Source organism: Salmo trutta, chromosome 6 (assembly GCF_901001165.1).
Source record: "Salmo trutta chromosome 6, fSalTru1.1, whole genome shotgun sequence".
Lineage (NCBI taxonomy): Eukaryota > Metazoa > Chordata > Actinopteri > Salmoniformes > Salmonidae > Salmo > Salmo trutta.
The window spans coordinates 54,958,481-54,978,171 of NC_042962.1; the positions used below are offsets into that span (position 1 = coordinate 54,958,481).

The following is a 19,691-nucleotide window of genomic DNA, read 5'->3' on the forward strand; positions in this document are numbered from 1 at the left end:
AACGTTGTGTTAACATTATATTACTGTTGCTGTAACATTGTAGTAAAATAAAGTTATTGCAGGAGCTCCTGGCCCAGGATGTTATAGTAACGTTGTGTTCCCCTCCATGCAGCAGGAGCTCCTGGTCCAGGATGTTATAGTAACGTTGTGTTCCCCTCCATGCAGCAGGAGCTCCTGGCCCAGGATGTTATAGTAACGTTGTGTTCCCCTCCATGCAGCAGGAGCTCCTGGCCCAGGATGTTATAGTAACGTTGTGTTCCCCTCCATGCAGCAGGAGCTCCTGGTCCAGGATGTTATAGTAACGTTGTGTTCCCCTCCATGCAGCAGGAGCTCCTGGTCCAGGATGTTATAGTAACGTTGTGTTCCCCTCCATGCAGCAGGAGCTCCTGGTCCAGGATGTTATAGTAACGTTGTGTTCCCCTCCATGCAGCAGGAGCTCCTGGTCCAGGATGTTATAGTAACGTTGTGTTCCCCTCCATGCAGCAGGAGCTCCTGGTCCAGGATGTTATAGTAACGTTGTGTTCCCCTCCATGCAGCAGGAGCTCCTGGTCCAGGATGTTATAGTAACGTTGTGTTTCCCCTCCATGCAGCAGGAGCTCCTGGTCCAGGATGTTATAGTAACGTTGTGTTCCCCTCCATGCAGCAGGAGCTCCTGGTCCAGGATGTTATAGTAACGTTGTGTTCCCCTCCATGCAGCAGGAGCTCCTGGTCCAGGATGTTATAGTAACGTTGTGTTCCCCTCCATGCAGCAGGAGCTCCTGGTCCAGGATGTTATAGTAACGTTGTGTTCCCCTCCATGCAGCAGGAGCTCCTGGTCCAGGATGTTATAGTAACGTTGTGTTCCCCTCCATGCAGCAGGAGCTCCTGGCCCAGGATGTTATAGTAACGTTGTGTTCCCCTCCATGCAGCAGGAGCTCCTGGTCCAGGATGTTATAGTAACGTTGTGTTCCCCTCCATGCAGCAGGAGCTCCTGGTCCAGGATGTTATAGTAACGTTGTGTTCCCCTCCATGCAGCAGGAGCTCCTGGTCCAGGATGTTATAGTAACGTTGTGTTCCCCTCCATGCAGCAGGAGCTCCTGGTCCAGGATGTTATAGTAACGTTGTGTTCCCCTCCATGCAGCAGGAGCTCCTGGTCCAGGATGTTATAGTAACGTTGTGTTCCCCTCCATGCAGCAGGAGCTCCTGGTCCAGGATGTTATAGTAACGTTGTGTTCCCCTCCATGCAGCAGGAGCTCCTGGTCCAGGATGTTATAGTAACGTTGTGTTCCCCTCCATGCAGCAGGAGCTCCTGGTCCAGGATGTTATAGTAACGTTGTGTTCCCCTCCATGCAGCAGGAGCTCCTGGCCCAGGATGTTATAGTAACGTTGTGTTCCCCTCCATGCAGCAGGAGCTCCTGGTCCAGGATGTTATAGTAACGTTGTGTTCCCCTCCATGCAGCAGGAGCTCCTGGTCCAGGATGTTATAGTAACGTTGTGTTCCCCTCCATGCAGCAGGAGCTCCTGGTCCAGGATGTTATAGTAACGTTGTGTTCCCCTCCATGCAGCAGGAGCTCCTGGTCCAGGATGTTATAGTAACGTTGTGTTCCCCTCCATGCAGCAGGAGCTCCTGGTCCAGGATGTTATAGTAACGTTGTGTTCCCCTCCATGCAGCAGGAGCTCCTGGTCCAGGATGTTATAGTAACGTTGTGTTCCCCTCCATGCAGCAGGAGCTCCTGGTCCAGGATGTTATAGTAACGTTGTGTTCCCCTCCATGCAGCAGGAGCTCCTGGTCCAGGATGTTATAGTAACGTTGTGTTCCCCTCCATGCAGCAGGAGCTCCTGGTCCAGGATGTTATAGTAACGTTGTGTTCCCCTCCATGCAGCAGGAGCTCCTGGTCCAGGATGTTATAGTAACGTTGTGTTCCCCTCCATGCAGCACCAGCAGGAGCTCCTGGCCCAGGATGTTATATTAACTTTGTAGTCACGTTGTGTTCCCCTCCATGCAGCACCAGCAGGAGCTCCTGGCCCTGAAACATCAGCAGGAGCTGTTGGAGCACCAGAGGAAGATGGAGAACCACCGTCTGGAGCAGGAACTGGAGAAACACCAGCGAGAACAGAAACTACAGCTGCTGAAGAACAAGGAGAGAGGACAGGAGAGTAAGCAGCTGGAACAATACATTATAATATTACTAGTACAACTACAATGGGGCGACTGTACAAAAAGTGCTGTAATTTCAAAACGGTTCACCTGATGTGGATGAAAATACCCTCAAATCAAAGCTGTCTGCACTTTAACCTCTATTGTCATTGGCTGATTTCAAATCCAAACTTTTGAAGTATAGACCCCAAAGAAGAAACAAAGCTTCACTGTCACAGTAATTACGGAGGACAGTGTGTATCTCTCTCTCTCACCCAACCTCCATTCCGGTCATCCCTCTGTCCTAGAGTGGATGGGCTTGTCTGGTGTTGCCATGCTGCCTGCTCTCTGTCAGTGGAGAGGTGTTGAGACAGACAGCAGGCTACAGGTAGAGGGCTGGCCTCGTCACCACAAGGCCACTGGCTCATTAATCATCTAGTGGTCTGGATGGGCTAAACACACACACAGGGTCACCAGACAGGAAGGATGGAAACGGCAGCTGCCCTGGAGGAGTTTGGTCTGATACAACCCTCGTTAGTCTAGAGCTGAGGGTTATCGCTGTCTCTCTCTCTCTCTCTCTCTCTCTGATTCTGTTAGTCTAGATCCTCATCTTCTCTCTCTGCACAATCACCAGTTATAATGATATGGAGGAAAATACCCTGAAATTAAAGTTGACAGTCTGCACTTTAACCTCATAGTCATTGTTTGATTTCAAATCCAAACTTTGAGAATAGAGCCAAAATAAGAGAAAATGCTTCACTGCCCCAATGATTCCAGATGGCAGTGTGTTGCACAGCTTTGGGAACTGGAAACGTGACCGTTTGAATGGCCCATCATATCAATGGGAGTCTGATAGATAGAACTCCTAGTAAACTCTGCCTGAAATGGCGTCAGAGCTCACACCTACCTTCAGCGACGCCCTTTAACCTCTCCCTCACTCTGCTAGCATCTCGCTCACCCTTTCCTTCTTGATCTATGTGAAGGGCCTTAAGGCCAGGAGTTGGGTGTGAGTGACCTGTCCCATCTGCAGTGCTGGAGGCTGGAGTGTCTTCTTACCCTGGTACCATGTACCCCCTCTCAGGTGCAGTGGCCAGTACGGAGGTGAAGATGCGACTGCAGGAGTTTGTGCTGAACAAGAAGAAGGCTCTGGCCCAGAGGAGTCTCAACCACGGGGGGTTGCCCAACGACCCCCGCTACTGGTACGGGTGAGTACTGTCTCACACACACACACACACACACACACACACACACACACACACACACTCCTGTCCCGTCAGCTGTGTGGGGATGAGATCACACACACACGGAGGACACAGCAGACTATTTGGTCCTGTTTAGAAGAGCTCTCCCTCCTCAGCCTTGAGTGTTTATTATCGAGCCGTGGAACCCACGTCCAGCTGTGGTCTGTGTGCTCAGTGTTAGGTGCTGTGTGAACCCACGTCCAGCTGTGGTCTGTGTGCTCAGTGTTAGGTGCTGTGTGAACCCACGTCCAGCTGTGGTCTGTGTGCTCAGTGTTAGGTGCTGTGTGAACCCACGTCCAGCTGTGGTCTGTGTGCTCAGTGTTAGGTGCTGTGTGAACCCACGTCCAGCTGTGGTCTGTGTGCTCAGTGTTAGGTGCTGTGTGAACCCACGTCCAGCTGTGGTCTGTGTGCTCAGTGTTAGGTGCTGTGTGAACCCACGTCCAGCTGTGGTCTGTGTGCTCAGTGTTAGGTGCTGTGTGAACCCACGTCCAGCTGTGGTCTGTGTGCTCAGTGTTAGGTGTTCATGTTTTATAACGAGTTTATAAAAGTCGTTAGTAGAAACTGTGTGATCACTGTTTTGCAATTGTCTTAGTAAAATCATCCAGCACTCAGCACACACATACAGTAAACCACTTCTCCACTACTACCATAATGACCCAGTGGAGTATTGATTCAGTATTATCAGGACTGTCTCTCTCTCCCTCCCTCTCTCGCTCTCCCTCCCTCTCTCTCTCTCTCTCTCTCTCTCTCTCTCTCAATGTAAAGAGTCTCTCAGCACTTTAAAGCTGCCAGTCGTTCAGACCTGAAGAGGTAGAGGGGAGGTATATGCACCACAGAGTGTGTTCGCTAGACCAGAACATGGGTTTGGGCCTGGGCCAGCACAGTTTACCTTACTGCCTGAGATCAGTCTTGCTCTGTAGCTGACCTCACATGACAGACATCAACTCTGCTCTGCCCATCTTCCAGCCCAGGCTGACTGGAAACCAATCTTCTCAGCCTGTACCTCAGGCTGCCCTACCCACTACTGAGGCACAGTTTTAGACTATTGAGACACCCTCCACCGCAGTGTTGTGTGATGAGGTAGCTTAGTGGTTAGGGTGTTGGACTAGTAACCGAAAGGTTGCAAGATCAAATCCCAGAGCTGACGAGGTAAAAATCTGTCGTTCTGTCCCTGAACAAGGCAGTTAACCCACTGTTTGTTCTTATCTGACTTGCCTAGTTAAATAAAGGTAAAACAAAATGAAGGATCTGATGGTTTCTCTCTCTGTGTGTGGGTGTGTGTGTGTGTGTGTGTGTGTGTGTGTGTGTGTGTGTGTGGGTGTGTGTGTGTGTGTGTGTTGCAGGAAAACTCAGCACACTTCCCTGGACCAGAGCTCTCCTCCTCAGACTGGTATGGGTACCTACAACCACCCTGTCCTGGGCATCTACAACGCTAGAGACGACTTCCCCCTCCGCAAGACAGGTACTAAACACACACACACCTTGCTCTGCTAGAGGACTGTCCAGTAGGCTCTCTGTGGGCTCACACCTTGCTCTGCTAGAGGACTGTCCAGTAGGCTCTCTGTGGGCTCACACCTTGCTCTGCTAGAGGACTGTCCAGTAGGCTCTCTGTGGGCTCACACCTTGCTCTGCTAGAGGACTGTCCTGTAGGCTCTCTGTGGGCTCACACCTTGCTCTGCTAGAGGACTGTCCAGTAGGCTCTCTGTGGGCTCACACCTTGCTCTGCTAGAGGACTGTCCTGTAGGCTCTCTGTGGGCTCACACCTTGCTCTGCTAGAGGACTGTCCAGTAGGCTCTCTGTGGGCTCACACCTTGCTCTGCTAGAGGACTGTCCTGTAGGCTCTCTGTGGGCTCACACCTTGCTCTGCTAGAGGACTGTCCAGTAGGCTGTCTGTGGGCTCACACCTTGCTCTGCTAGAGGACTGTCCTGTAGGCTCTCTGTGGGCTCACACCTTGCTCTGCTAGAGGACTGTCCAGTAGGCTCTCTGTGGGCTCACACCTTGCTCTGCTAGAGGACTGTCCTGTAGGCTCTCTGTGGGCTCACACCTTGCTCTGCTAGAGGACTGTCCTGTAGGCTCTCTGTGGGCTCACACCTTGCTCTGCTAGAGGACTGTCCAGTAGGCTCTCTGTGGGCTCACACCTTGCTCTGCTAGAGGACTGTCCAGTAGGCTCTCTGTGGGCTCACACCTTGCTCTGCTAGAGGACTGTCCTGTAGGCTCTCTGTGGGCTCACACCTTGCTCTGCTAGAGGACTGTCCTGTAGGCTCTCTGTGGGCTCACACCTTGCTCTGCTAGAGGACTGTCCAGTAGGCTCTCTGTGGGCTCACACCTTGCTCTGCTAGAGGACTGTCCAGTAGGCTCTCTGTGGGCTCACACCTTGCTCTGAGAGGTACTGTAAAGCTGTGAGGGGGGGTTATGAGGTTCACTTCAGCAAAGCAGCACTGAGAAGCTATACGTTATTTGAGTTCTAGATGAACTGCTGATATTAATATTGACTATCTTCACCACCTAAAACGTTCCAAACATCCAATGCTATTCTGGCATGTCCCTCTGTACCCACGGGGGGGGGGGGGGATTGAAAGGTACTGTAATATGTGACTGACCTTTTATCACCTTGCCAAAGTTTTCATCATTTCTAAATCATACATCATGTAAAATCCCAGAGTGAACAAAAAACACCTTTCTATAGTTTAGAGAGGTGTACTCTACTGACAGTAGACAAAGTGGAAACTAAAATGGTGCGGCCGTGCCGGGCTGTGAAGCGGTGGTCTTCCAGTATAATTATTCACTTAGCGGGCTGGGCCTGTATGAACAGAGCACGGCCATGTTGACTCTAGCCCCAAGGCTGACTCAAACTGCAGATACACCGCAGTTGACACTGGCCACTGAGACCACATTCCACCCAGACTGAGAGAGACGAGACGGGAGGAGAGAGTGCCAGGGCTGCACATAGACCACAGTTGACACTGGCCACATTCCACAGGAGGAGAGAGATTTTAGAAAAGAGAAGGTTGGAGAATAGGAAAGATGAGGTAGGGAGGAGGAGAGAAGGTTGGAGAATAGGAGAGATGAGGGAGGGAGGAGGAGAGAAGGTTGGAGAATAGGAGAGATGAGGGAGGGAGGAGGAGAGAAGGTTGGAGAATAGGAGAGATGAGGTAGGGAGGAGGAGAGAAGGTTGGAGAATAGGAGAGATGAGGTAGGGAGGAGGAGAGTTTAGAAAAGAGAAGGTTGGAGAATAGGAGAGATGAGGTAGGGAGGAGGAGAGAAGGTTGGAGAATAGGAGAGATGAGGGAGGGAGGAGGAGAGAAGGTTGGAGAATAGGAGAGATGAGGGAGGGAGGAGGAGAGAAGGTTGGAGAATAGGAGAGATGAGGTAGGGAGGAGGAGAGAAGGTTGGAGAATAGGAGAGATGAGGTAGGGAGGAGGAGAGTTTAGAAAAGAGAAGGTTGGAGAATAGGAGAGATGAGGTAGGGAGGAGGAGAGAAGGTTGGAGAATAGGAAAGATGAGGTAGGGAGGAGGAGAGAAGGTTGGAGAATAGGAGAGAGGAGGGAGGGAGGAGGAGAGAAGGTTGGAGAATAGGAGAGATGAGGGAGGGAGGAGGAGAGAAGGTTGGAGAATAGGAGAGATGAGGGAGGGAGGAGGAGAGAAGGTTGGAGAATAGGAGAGATGAGGGAGGGAGGGAGGAGGAGAGAAGGTTGGAGAATAGGAGAGATGAGGGAGGGAGGGAGGAGGAGAGAAGGTTGGAGAATAGGAGAGAGGAGGGAGGGAGGAGGAGAGAAGGTTGGAGAATAGGAGAGATGAGGGAGGGAGGAGGAGAGAAGGTTGGAGAATAGGAGAGATGAGGGAGGGAGGAGGAGAGAAGGTTGGAGAATAGGAGAGATGAGGTAGGGAGGAGGAGAGAAGGTTGGAGAATAGGAGAGATGAGGTAGGGAGGAGGAGAGTTTAGAAAGAGAAGGTTGGAGAATGGGAGAGATGAGGTAGGGAGGAGGAGAGAAGGTTGGAGAATAGGAGAGATGAGGGAGGGAGGAGGAGAGAAGGTTGGAGAATAGGAGAGATGAGGGAGGGAGGAGGAGAGAAGGTTGGAGAATAGGAGAGATGAGGTAGGGAGGAGGAGAGAAGGTTGGAGAATAGGAGAGATGAGGTAGGGAGGAGGAGAGTTTAGAAAAGAGAAGGTTGGAGAATGGGAGAGATGAGGTAGGGAGGAGGAGAGAAGGTTGGAGAATAGGAGAGATGAGGGAGGGAGGAGGAGAGAAGGTTGGAGAATAGGAGAGATGAGGGAGGGAGGAGGAGAGAAGGTTGGAGAATAGGAGAGATGAGGTAGGGAGGAGGAGAGAAGGTTGGAGAATAGGAGAGATGAGGTAGGGAGGAGGAGAGTTTAGAAAAGAGAAGGTTGGAGAATAGGAGAGATGAGGTAGGGAGGAGGAGAGAAGGTTGGAGAATAGGAAAGATGAGGTAGGGAGGAGGAGAGAAGGTTGGAGAATAGGAGAGAGGAGGGAGGGAGGAGGAGAGAAGGTTGGAGAATAGGAGAGATGAGGGAGGGAGGAGGAGAGAAGGTTGGAGAATAGGAGAGATGAGGGAGGGAGGGAGGGAGGAGGAGAGAAGGTTGGAGAATAGGAGAGATGAGGGAGGGAGGGGAGGAGGAGAGAAGGTTGGAGAATAGGAGAGAGGGAGGGAGGGAGGAGGAGAGAAGGTTGGAGAATAGGAGAGATGAGGGAGGGAGGAGGAGAGAAGGTTGGAGAATAGGAGAGATGAGGGAGGGAGGAGGAGAGAAGGTTGGAGAATAGGAGAGATGAGGGAGGGAGGAGGAGAGAAGGTTGGAGAATAGGAGGGAGGAGGAGAGAAGGTTGGAGAATAGGAGAGATGAGGGAGGGAGGAGGAGAGATGAGGGAGGGAGGAGGAGAGAAGGTTGGAGAATAGGAGAGATGAGGTAGGGAGGAGGAGAGAAGGTTGGAGAATAGGAGAGATGAGGTAGGGAGGAGGAGAGTTTAGAAAAGAGAAGGTTGGAGAATAGGAGAGATGAGGTAGGGAGGAGGAGAGAAGGTTGGAGAATAGGAAAGATGAGGTAGGGAGGAGGAGAGAAGGTTGGAGAATAGGAGAGAGGAGGGAGGGAGGAGGAGAGAAGGTTGGAGAATAGGAGAGATGAGGGAGGGAGGAGGAGAGAAGGTTGGAGAATAGGAGAGATGAGGGAGGGAGGGAGGAGGAGAGAAGGTTGGAGAATAGGAGAGATGAGGGAGGGAGGGAGGAGGAGAGAAGGTTGGAGAATAGGAGAGAGGAGGGAGGGAGGAGGAGAGAAGGTTGGAGAATAGGAGAGATGAGGGAGGGAGGGAGGAGAGAAGGTTGGAGAATAGGAGAGATGAGGGAGGGAGGAGGAGAGAAGGTTGGAGAATAGGAGAGATGAGGGAGGGAGGAGGAGAGAAGGTTGGAGAATAGGAGAGAGGAGGGAGGGAGGAGGAGAGAAGGTTGGAGAATAGGAGAGATGAGGGAGGGAGGAGGAGAGAAGGTTGGAGAATAGGAGAGATGAGGGAGGGAGGAGGAGAGAAGGTTGGAGAATAGGAGAGATGAGGGAGGGAGGAGGAGAGAAGGTTGGAGAATAGGAGAGATGAGGGAGGAGGAGGAGAGAAGGTTGGAGAATAGGAGAGATGAGGGAGGGAGGAGGAGAGAAGGTTGGAGAATAGGAGAGATGAGGTAGGGAGGAGGAGAGAAGGTTGGAGAATAGGAGAGATGAGGGAGGGAGGAGGAGAGAAGGTTGGAGAATAGGAGAGATGAGGTAGGGAGGAGGAGAGAAGGTTGGAGAATAGGAGAGATGAGGTAGGGAGGAGGAGAGAAGGTTGGAGAATAGGAGAGATGAGGGAGGGAGGAGGAGAGAAGGTTGGAGAATAGGAGAGATGAGGGAGGGAGGAGGAGAGAAGGTTGGAGAATAGGAGAGATGAGGGAGGAGGAGGAGAGAAGGTTGGAGAATAGGAGAGATGAGGGAGGGAGGAGGAGAGAAGGTTGGAGAATAGGAGAGATGAGGTAGGGAGGAGGAGAGAAGGTTGGAGAATAGGAGAGATGAGGGAGGGAGGAGGAGAGAAGGTTGGAGAATAGGAGAGATGAGGTAGGGAGGAGGAGAGAAGGTTGGAGAATAGGAGAGATGAGGGAGGGAGGAGGAGAGAAGGTTGGAGAATAGGAGAGATGAGGGAGGAGGAGGAGAGAAGGTTGGAGAATAGGAGAGATGAGGGAGGGAGGAGGAGAGAAGGTTGGAGAATAGGAGAGATGAGGGAGGGAGGAGGAGAGAAGGTTGGAGAATAGGAGAGATGAGGTAGGGAGGAGGAGAGAAGGTTGGAGAATAGGAGAGATGAGGGAGGGAGGAGAGTTTAGGGAATTACGTTTACCTTTACCTGCGGTTCTTTAACAGTGGTGGGCATGAAGGAAAATTACACAAGGAGCGGAAGCCTCTTAAGAACATTGAGGCCTACATGCTGTGTTAGCGACATGCTGTGTTAGCGACCTGCTGTGTTAGCGACATGCTGTGTTAGCGACATGCTGTGTTAGCGACATGCTGTGTTAGCGACATGCTGTGTTAGTGACATGCTGTGTTTTTGACATGCTGTGTTAGCGACATGTTGTGTTAGCGACATGCTGTGTTAGCGACATGCTGTGTTAGCAGCGACATGCTAGCAATTTCACCATTAGACTTTGGATTAAAAAAACATTTACTCTAGCTAGTATACCTCAAACTGAACCAACTTTTTACAGAACATGCCTTTGTCAATAACATGGAGGTTCGTGAAGCGATGCAGCGAGATCTTGTCAGTTTTGTGGGGTTTACTTATGTTAATTCTAGGTTGGGCACCATTAGAAGAGCTTCTTATTTCATTGCTTCTTCATAAATGTGGGGGCTGATAATGTGCTTTTGAATCAGCGTTGTTGTGTTTATTTTTTATTTTTCATTGTAAATATTGTTTGGTTGAGTTCATGTAAGTGTCCATGCTAGCGACGCAATTGTTGTGTGTGTGATTTAAACGCCGACCCTACATCTCCGCACACCCCTCCCCCCAAAGATTTGACATGCATAACACTTACTCTCCTGCTGTCTGGCTTTCCCTCCCCATTTACAGGGGTTTGTAGACAGGCTGACAGGCTTTACTTATATCACAATGTGGTTCCATCTTTCATCAATGGGACACTCACTGTTAACAAGTACGTTAACCCCTGTCTCTGTCCATTCAGCCAACATGGTGTTTTAAACCGTCTCTAAGTTCATCCGGTTATCGAGGCCAGCCTTTACATGGAGGCATACAGAGGCTAGTTGATAGGCGGGCCGGGACCCCACATGATGACCCCAACGTGGTAGCTAGGTAACCCTTCACACTGTATGGTAGCTAGGTAACCCTTCACACTGTATGGTAGCTAGGTAACCCTTCACACTGTATGGTAGCTAGGTAACCCTTCACACTGTATGGTAGCTAGGTAACCCTTCACACTGTATGGTAGCTAGGTAACCCTTCACACTGTATGGTAGCTAGGTAACCCTTCACACTGTATGGTAGCTAGGTAACCCTTCACACTGTATGGTAGCTAGGTAACCCTTCAAGCTCACAGCCCCTATACCCTTCAAACTCAACTCTTGACCTCGAAGCCTGTTCCACTGCGTTTTTTTAAATGATCAGGTAGAACAGAAAACCAGCAGGTTCCGGACCTTGCAGGTTAAGGGTTGAATACCCCTGCCCTATATGGAAACTGCTATAGATGACATCAGAGCGCAGGGTCTCTGCTTTCTAGCGCTGTATGGGATTCAGCTGACGTGCCTTCTAAACGGGAGTACCAGGGGCGACAAGAAGATGCCCCCATCCCTCACGCTAACTGAACTTCTTTCGCTAATGTTTTGTTGTCTGAGTGAGGGGAATGTTATAAATGGAGAGGGAGTCTTCTGAAAGATGAGACGTTGAAGATGAAAATAAATATTGCTTTGATGTCATACAAGCAAACCACATGCTAATGTGCACTTCACATGTCCGTATTACAAAAGTTATGTCATTTACAGTATCAACGTTTCTGATCACATGTTTTGATGTACTGTTCCAACAATGACATGGCATCATACCCTGGGTTGTTTTGAACAGATGTTTGTCGTATTGTGAAGAAAGTTAGCCGTGGACACGCTCGTTTTGACAATTTTGACAATAGAAAGAGCTTTCAAATGATGCCCATCTGATCCAGATTGCAACTTCTAATGGGCCATTTTTTGGATTGCTGTAATGGTGGGGATGCAGGGCTGTGTTTCAAACAAAGTACTTTATTATAAAAAAGCTTGTTGTCGACACATGTCCTGGTACTTGTTAAAGTTCATGATGCCGTTGACCTTAACAAGGGCCCACAGGACCAGTGGAAAGCAAAATAGCCCCACAACATCAAAGATCCACCACCATACTTTACATTAGTGATGAGGTATTTTCTGCATAAGCACTGTTCTTTTGAATCCAAACTCACTGCTGGTGTGCGTGGCCAAAGACCTCTCTCTTCATGTTGTGTGACCAAAGCACCGCCTGGGGTTTGCTAAACGAGATTTGGAACCAGTAATGATTCTGACCCCTATATTTTAGAGATTTGTTGTTATTAGTTAAACACAATTGCTCAGAGAAAAAGATTTTATTAGTATAAAATAATATAATTGTTGAATTCTTTGAAGCATACAATATAGCTCCGTATTTTTATTTATTTTATATAGTGTTTTTTTTCTCATCTTTATCAAGGAGCCAATAATTCTGCACCACCACTGTATATCGTGCTATGACCTGGCCTGAAGCCAGACCGATGAACATTCATGAGATCAATGGGACACAGACCTCACTGTTAACAAGTACATGAACCCCCATCCCTGTCTATGTCCATTCAGGCAACATGGGGGTTTAATCATCTCTAGCAATTAGAAAGGCTGCACGTTCCTCCACAGTTCGTTCTGTTGTCTGAGTGAGGCGAATGTTGTAAATGAAAAGGGACTTGATGTGTTCTGGAAGATGAGATGTGAGATAATTACCGCTTTTAATGTCACACAAGCAAACCACACACCCGCTTCACATTTCCATATCATAAAACGTATGTCATTTCCTGTGTCGACGTTTATGATCACTGTCTGATGTACAGTTCCAACGATGACATCTGAAAAGAATGAGCCGATGTTAGTCGCATTGTTCCGCAGCTCGTTGTCTTCACACGCTCATAACTCAGTTCTCTGCGCACCAAAATGACTATCTGTTTCTCTGAAGTGCCTTGTGAAAGCCTAACACTGTAAGAGGGTATTTTATAACTTAGCTAGTCGCGTTGGCAATGGGAAAAGCTTTCAAATGATGCTCATCTGATCTTGATTGTTATTTCTAATGTAGCGTTTTTGGATTGCGTCAACAACAGTAATAATTGTGTGATGGGGAAGAACCGGGGATTCAGGGCCGTGCTTCAAACAAAACCGTTAGGAGAGCTCAGAAATGTAGATGATACCCGAAGGCTCTTTCCTTGAGTCATAATAGTACATCGAAATGACTTAGGAACTGTGCACACTTTAGAGAGCTGTGTGGAGACACCGGTTAGTCCTCTCACTTCAACCCTTGTCATTTGTTTGTTTTATCCACCTACCCCACATTTTCCAGCAGTATTCTTATGTTACTGAATGAATCCAGAGTATTTTTAGATTTTCTTTCCCGAAAAATGCTGCGAGAAGTGTTCCCTTTCAATTGCTGCCATGGTTATGCACATGCAATTCATATTTCTTCTGTTAGAAACATTTCAATTTGCCCCTATTCATATAGGCCAATTCCCACCTGTGTAAAGGCTTAATAGGTTTAAAAGGGGGGTTCTGTATGAATCAATCCATGTCTGTTCTTAGATGGGAGACCATTAAATTTGACCAAACGTGTGTCATGCCATCCATTCAGTAGTGCCTTACATGATTGTTTGACCCCCCCCAGACTTTCTCCCGTAGTGGCGCGGTCCGCGACCACCTTTGAATTATGAAACTAGCGCCTGCATCATTAGTCTGTCACTTGTTAAACGGAGAGAAACAAACGTGTGAATAAAACCAAGGATGGAGGGAGCAGTGACGAGAGAGAGAGGGCTCTTGTTGTTCCACTCCTGCTTTGTGCCCTTTGTTTTTCCAAAAGGCCTGAAATAGCGCCCTGGCTGGATAATTAGTCCTGGACATCTATTGGTTAGCAGTGTCCCTACAGAGGGCCCTGATTGTCCATGCCGTGTAAACAGAACATTAGCATCATTGCAGAACGTGGTAGTCATGACATTGCGTTCCCTCTCTCCGTCCTTGTCTTTCTAAATTCTCTCCATTTGAATGCACACTGACAAAGCCCGCTGTAATTGGCAACGTCGCTCCCAGAAATCAGTTAATTCCCCCCTACACTCTCATTTCCTTGTTGACGTGGCTTGCGCAGCTTTTCCCAACGCTCAACGCTCTGTACATTGTAATGGGGAGGAAACGTACCTCATCCACCTCCATGATGGTGTACAGCAGCACAGGTTGTGTAACTTAGTCGTTGGTTACATAAAATGGACCCTGTTTGATCGACAGGTTTAACCTCAAGAACTGTTGTTTGCCTCAACAAAACGGGTTTCTGTTTACTGCAGTTTACGTTGCAGGGATAAGGTATGACAGAGCCGTCTCAGAACCATAGACCTCTCTTGAGTCTTAGCCTCTGTTACAAGCCTGGGTTGTGTTGGTCATAGTCAGATAATCATATCTGTGCTCTTTCTCTCTCTCGCGCTCTCTCTTTCTGTGTGTGTCTGTCTTGTAGCCTCTGAGCCCAACCTGAAGCTACGTTCTCGTCTGAAGCAGAAGGTGAGCGAGCGACGGAGCAGCCCCCTACTGAGGCGTAAAGACAGCCCGATCACAACCGCCAAGAAACGCTCACTGGATATGGCAGGTAGGACACACCCTCAACGCTGTGGAGAGGAACGGCCAGGAGGTTCAGACCTCGCACCCAACAGAGCTGTGTAGTACATTTAACATGGAAGAGATGACTGACTGGTTTATATTAGGTTGATGTTGTACTGTAGCTGTAGACTTGGTGTGTAACAGTCATGATGGAGTTACGATATGAATACATTCTGTAGATTCAGCGTGTAACAGCGCTCCTGGATCCGGCCCCAGCTCTCCTAACAGCATCAGCAACATCCCCAATGAGAACGGCGTCACTGTGGCAGTCTCCAACAACATTGATGTGTCCCTGGCTCAGCGGCTGTGTGGTGGTGAACTCAGCCAGCTGTCTCTGTACACGTCCCCCTCCCTCCCCAACATCACCCTTGGACTGCCCGCCACGGCCTCCTCTGCTTCCAATGTAAGACTCTTCTCACTCTCGTTCTCTCTCTCTGCATCTCTCGCTCTATCTATCTATATATCTGTCTCTCTGTCTCCCTGTGTGTGCTGGTCGGTCTCTCTCTGTGGTCACTCAGGATTTACGGTATGTTGCCTGTGGAAAAAAAGGGCAATGCTTATATGACCCCCTTTCAAACAGTCCCATTTTAACCACATTCTTGCCTGCATTAGCATTTTTATGTATCCCATGCGCATGCCGGCACCATTGGCGAGTGGGAATGGGGGTAGGGGGTGGGAGTAGGAGTAGGAGTAGGGGGTGGGAGTAGGAGTAGGGGGTGGGGAGTAGGAGTAGGGGGTGGGAGTAGGAGTAGGGGGTGGGAGTAGGAGTAGGGGGTGGGAGTAGGGAGTGGGAGTAGGGGGTGGGAGTAGGGAGTGGGAGTAGGGGGTGGGAGTAGGAGTAGGGGGTGGGAGTAGGAGTAGGGGGTGGGAGTAGGGGGTGGGAGTAGGAGTAGGGGGTGGGAGTAGGAGTAGGGGGTGGGAGTAGGGGGTGCATTGATCACGGACAACACACGTATTTTATAGTAAGAACATATCAATAATATTCCACACGTTCCACACGGGAACGTGTGGAACCTCTGTCGTATAACATAAAGTTATATTTTAAGAGGCAATGCCCAAATAGTTTTATGTGCTTTAGAAACTGCTCTTTCCGATCGTGTAAAGAAATACAAAATCAGACCTGTAGGATGATTTGAAAAAGTAACTTTTTTTGTTCCACGTTTGGTCTTTTTTTCCTGCCCTCACTCTGCTTTGTTAGATATCACACACATTGGTAGCTTGCTAGCAAACGTCCTCGCCAACTGCTTCTTTAATAGTAGCAGCAGACAGTTATCGAAATAGAACTGGAATCGTAGCAGAACACGTTCAACATAATAAATGTCCTGCCAAATATTGTAGCCTGTAGCGTCTCGCCCCTCCAGGAGTAGAGGATGAGTGGAGCGTCTCGCCCCTCCAGGAGTAGAGGATGAGTGGAGCGTCTCGCCCCTCCAGGAGTAGAGGATGAGCGGAGCGTCTCGCCTCTCCAGGAGTAGAGGATGAGTGGAGCGTCTCGCCCCTCCAGGAGAAGAGGATGAGTGGAGCGTCTCGCCCCTCCAGGAGTAGAGGATGAGTGAAGCGTCTCGCCCCTCCAGGAGTAGAGGATGAGTGGAGCGTCTCGCCCCTCCAGGAGTAGAGGATGAGTGGAGCGTCTCGCCCCTCCAGGAGTAGAGGATGAGCGGAGCGTCTCGTCCCTCCAGGAGTAGAGGATGAGCGGAGCGTCTCGCCCCTCCAGGAGTAGAGGATGAGCGGAGCGTCTCGCCCCTCCAGGAGTAGAGGATGAGCGGAGCGTCTCGCCCCTCCAGGAGTAGAGGATGAGCGGAGCGTCTCGCCCCTCCAGGAGTAGAGGATGAGCGGAGCGTCTCGCCCCTCCAGGAGTAGAGGATGAGCGGAGCGTCTCGCCCCTCCAGGAGTAGAGGATGAGCGGAGCGTCTCGCCCCTCCAGGAGTAGAGGATGAGCGGAGCGTCTCGCCCCTCCAGGAGTAGAGGATGAGCGGAGCGTCTCGCCCCTCCAGGAGTAGAGGATGAGCGGAGCGTCTCGCCCCTCCAGGAGTAGAGGATGAGCGGAGCGTCTCGCCCCTCCAGGAGTAGAGGATGAGCGGAGCGTCTCGCCCCTCCAGGAGTAGAGGATGAGCGGAGCGTCTCGCCCCTCCAGGAGAAGAGGATGAGCGGAGCGGCTTACATAGTTGCGTATTGGCTCATCTGGAAAAAAGAGGCTGTGTGTGTTGGCTGAACAAGCTCATTCATATTAACCCAATCATACGTAGGCTAAATATTAAGCCTAATACTGCAGTCATTTTACCATCACCAGAAAATGTGATTACACCATCGTGTGCTTTCTCTCCTTTCAAACTGCCCATCAGTTATTTTTTCTGAAGACTTATGGCCTACAAGTTAACCTCTGGGGTATGAGAGTTAACCTCTCAGCGCTCAGACAACAACAACAAGCAATACAGATACCCGCCATTTTGGAGTCAACTAAAATCAGAAATAGCATTATAAATATTCACTTAACTTTGATCTTCATCAGAATGCACTCCCAGGAATCCCAGTTCCACAATAAATGTTTTTGTTCGATAAAGTCCATCATTTATGTCCAATTCCTCCTTTTTGTTTGCACGTTTAGTCCACTACTCCAAATGCATAAAGCGTGCGCAAATGTCACGACGAAAAGTCAAAAAAAGTTCTATTTACATTTGTAGAAACGTGTCAAACGATGTATAGCATCAATCTTTAGGATGTTTTTATCATAAATCTTCAGTAATATTCCAACCGGACAATTCCATGGTCTTCAAAAAAGAAAAGGATCACAGCTAACTCTCATGTGAGTGCGCGCCACTGAACTCATGTCACTTTCTCAGTTGTCTACTTCCAGGAGCTCTTATTCTCTTCCTATTCACAGTAGAAGCATGACACAATGTTCTAAAGACTGTTGACATCTAGTGGAAGCCTTAGGAAGTGCAAAATATCTCCCAGGCTAAATGGCGGCGGGTGTGTTTCTCCCAGGCTAAATGGCGGTGGGTGGGTGTGTGTGTTTTTCCCAGGCTAAATGGCGGTGGGTGGGTGTGTGTGTTTCTCCCAGGCTAAATGGCGGTGGGTGGGTGTGTGTGTTTTTCCCAGGCTAAATGGCGGTGGGTGGGTGTGTGTGTTTCTCCCAGGCTAAATGGCGGTGGGTGGGTGTGTGTGTTTTTCCCAGGCTAAATGGCGGTGGGTGGGTGTGTGTGTTTTTCCCAGGCTAAATGGCGGTGGGTGGGTGTGTGTGTTTTTCCAAGGCTAAATGGCGGTGGGTGGGTGTGTGTGTTTCTCCCAGGCTAAATGCCAAAGCATTTATGTGACAATAGAAGGACGGCTCAACAACAGAATTACATTTTTTTATGGTGAAAACAAATGCATTACAAGCATTTCTGTGAATCTTTGTGATCGACGAGGACAAGTTTGATGTCAGACAACAATAGAATGCTTTAATGCGTACCAAAGCGGTAAAATGAAAGGCAAGGTTTAATACTGATGGGGTGGCGGGACTTTTAAACATAATACCACTATCATTACCAGGTCGGTTGGCAGAAATAGAAGTACAGGCTTTCTTACCTGCAACACCTTTCACAGATAAAGAAAAGTTGCCGTACTTTTGTCTTTGTATGAACGGGTTATTTGTTTATCTAATGCTCTTTCTCTTTCCCTCTTTATTTCTCTCTTTTTCTCCCTGTCTGTCTCCATCTCATGTGACCTTGTGTTTTTGGGGGGAACCACCCCTTAAAGATGAATTCACAAATCACAATATTGCCAAAATAAATCAGTTTACAATAGCAACGACAACAGGCGTGTAATGTGTAACTCAGTCTTCCTAAAGCTAGTGGTAGGAAACCAGTAAAGACAATAGAAGCATCAAACCAATGTCAGTTTAACATGTAGATTTATCCCAACAGTTCTATGTAAAACACTTCTATACTGACCCCATTCTCCAGGTGACCTCAGCCCAGCAGGATGGGGGTCAACATTCGGCCCTCTCCCTCAGCCCCCCCTACCTAGGCGGTGCCCCCCTAGCCACCTACCTGGCTGATGGAGGGGGCGCAGGGGGGCACGGCACACTACTGCAGCACTTGGTCCTGCTGGAACAGACTGGCGCCCACGGGCCCCTACTGGCAGGTGGGTACAGCAGTAGAATGGTACTTTGGTGGAGAACACACACACACAGTGTCCCAACAGATACCCCCCCTTCCTTCTATTGACAGACTTCCTTTCATCAACTTCTATTAAGCAGGGTCAATGAGAGAGAGAAGATTGTGCCCACCGGTGTTGAAGGAACACATCCATTGAGTCACTTTCCCGGTGCTATTTTCAGCTGACAGTGGAATAAATGACTGGTGACACGCACAGCCTTGGAAGTGAATGGGGGCTCCTTTTTTGGCAGACTAGAGAAGGTTCTTCTGCCAGGCTTGTAGTACTGTGCTGCTATTAAGCTCCATTCCACTGTTCTGTGTGTGATGAACCGAGCCAGTTCTACTGCGGATATTTCTTGTCCTGGGACCAGTGTGTTTGTGTGGATTCAGACGTGTATATCCATGCCTATAACCATACCCTCGTGTATGTGTATTCCCAACCCAGGTGTGGACGCCCTCCAGTCTCCCTCCATCCACAAGCTGCGCGGGCAGCACCGTCCCCTGGGTCGGACCCAGTCGGCCCCACTGCCCCAGCAGAACGCCCAGGCCCAGGCCCTGCAGCAGCTGGTGGTCCAACAGCAACACCAACAGTTCCTGGAGAAACACAAACAGCAGTTCCAGCAGCTACACATCAACAAGGTAGAGGAGTAGCGGTGGGGGGGAGAGAGGGTGGGAGAGAGGGTGGGAGGGAGGGAAGAGGACGGGGTATAGCTGGAGGGTATGTATGTGTGTTTGTTAATAATCCTCCCACAGGTACATTAGGGACAGGAAGCAATGTTCATGTGTGTGACAGTTGCTAAGGGCAGAATGTAGCTAACTCCACACCGCCATGGAAACACAGAGGAACCCACGGCCAGATATGGTCATTCAGGAACTAGGTAGCTGTGCTTTGCTGAGCGCTGTTTGGTTTGATGTGTTCTCTCTCTCGATGAAACAAGGGATTCTCTTTTGTATTCATCCGTTTTCATGCCCTTAGGTGACATCCCCACAGAGAAACAGTAAGAGGGTCACCGTTCAACTAATTTACAACGTTTCTCAACATTCAATCAAATGTTCCTTTCAGTTTTTCTTAGTGTTTTATCTCTGACCAGAGTAGATCTAATACTGTATATGAAAGTAATCTGTCAGAGCAGGGCAGATGGGCTTTGAAGGGCCAGATGGGATAAATCTATCAGTATGACTTGGTCACAGGGTATTAGGTGGTGTAGTCTGTACAGGCTGCATTACTCTTCTATTGTTAAGCACAGCCTCCCGAGTGGTGCACTGCATCGCTGTGTCACTAGAG

At 49.4% G+C, this 19,691-nt stretch overlaps 1 protein-coding gene across 1 annotated transcript in view; it reads left to right on the plus strand.

The window, feature by feature from the left end:
* LOC115195160 (histone deacetylase 4-like) overlaps nt 1-19,691 on the plus strand; it is a 67,146-nt gene that overhangs the window by 33,149 nt on the left and 14,306 nt on the right. The window contains exons 5-12 of the mRNA XM_029754959.1: nt 1,916-1,942; nt 1,986-2,136; nt 3,198-3,321; nt 4,701-4,819; nt 14,131-14,259; nt 14,450-14,673; nt 18,212-18,392; nt 18,852-19,045. Coding sequence (XP_029610819.1) covers nt 1,916-1,942; nt 1,986-2,136; nt 3,198-3,321; nt 4,701-4,819; nt 14,131-14,259; nt 14,450-14,673; nt 18,212-18,392; nt 18,852-19,045 — 1,149 coding nt within the window. The remainder of the gene's footprint in view (nt 1-1,915; nt 1,943-1,985; nt 2,137-3,197; nt 3,322-4,700; nt 4,820-14,130; nt 14,260-14,449; nt 14,674-18,211; nt 18,393-18,851; nt 19,046-19,691) is intronic.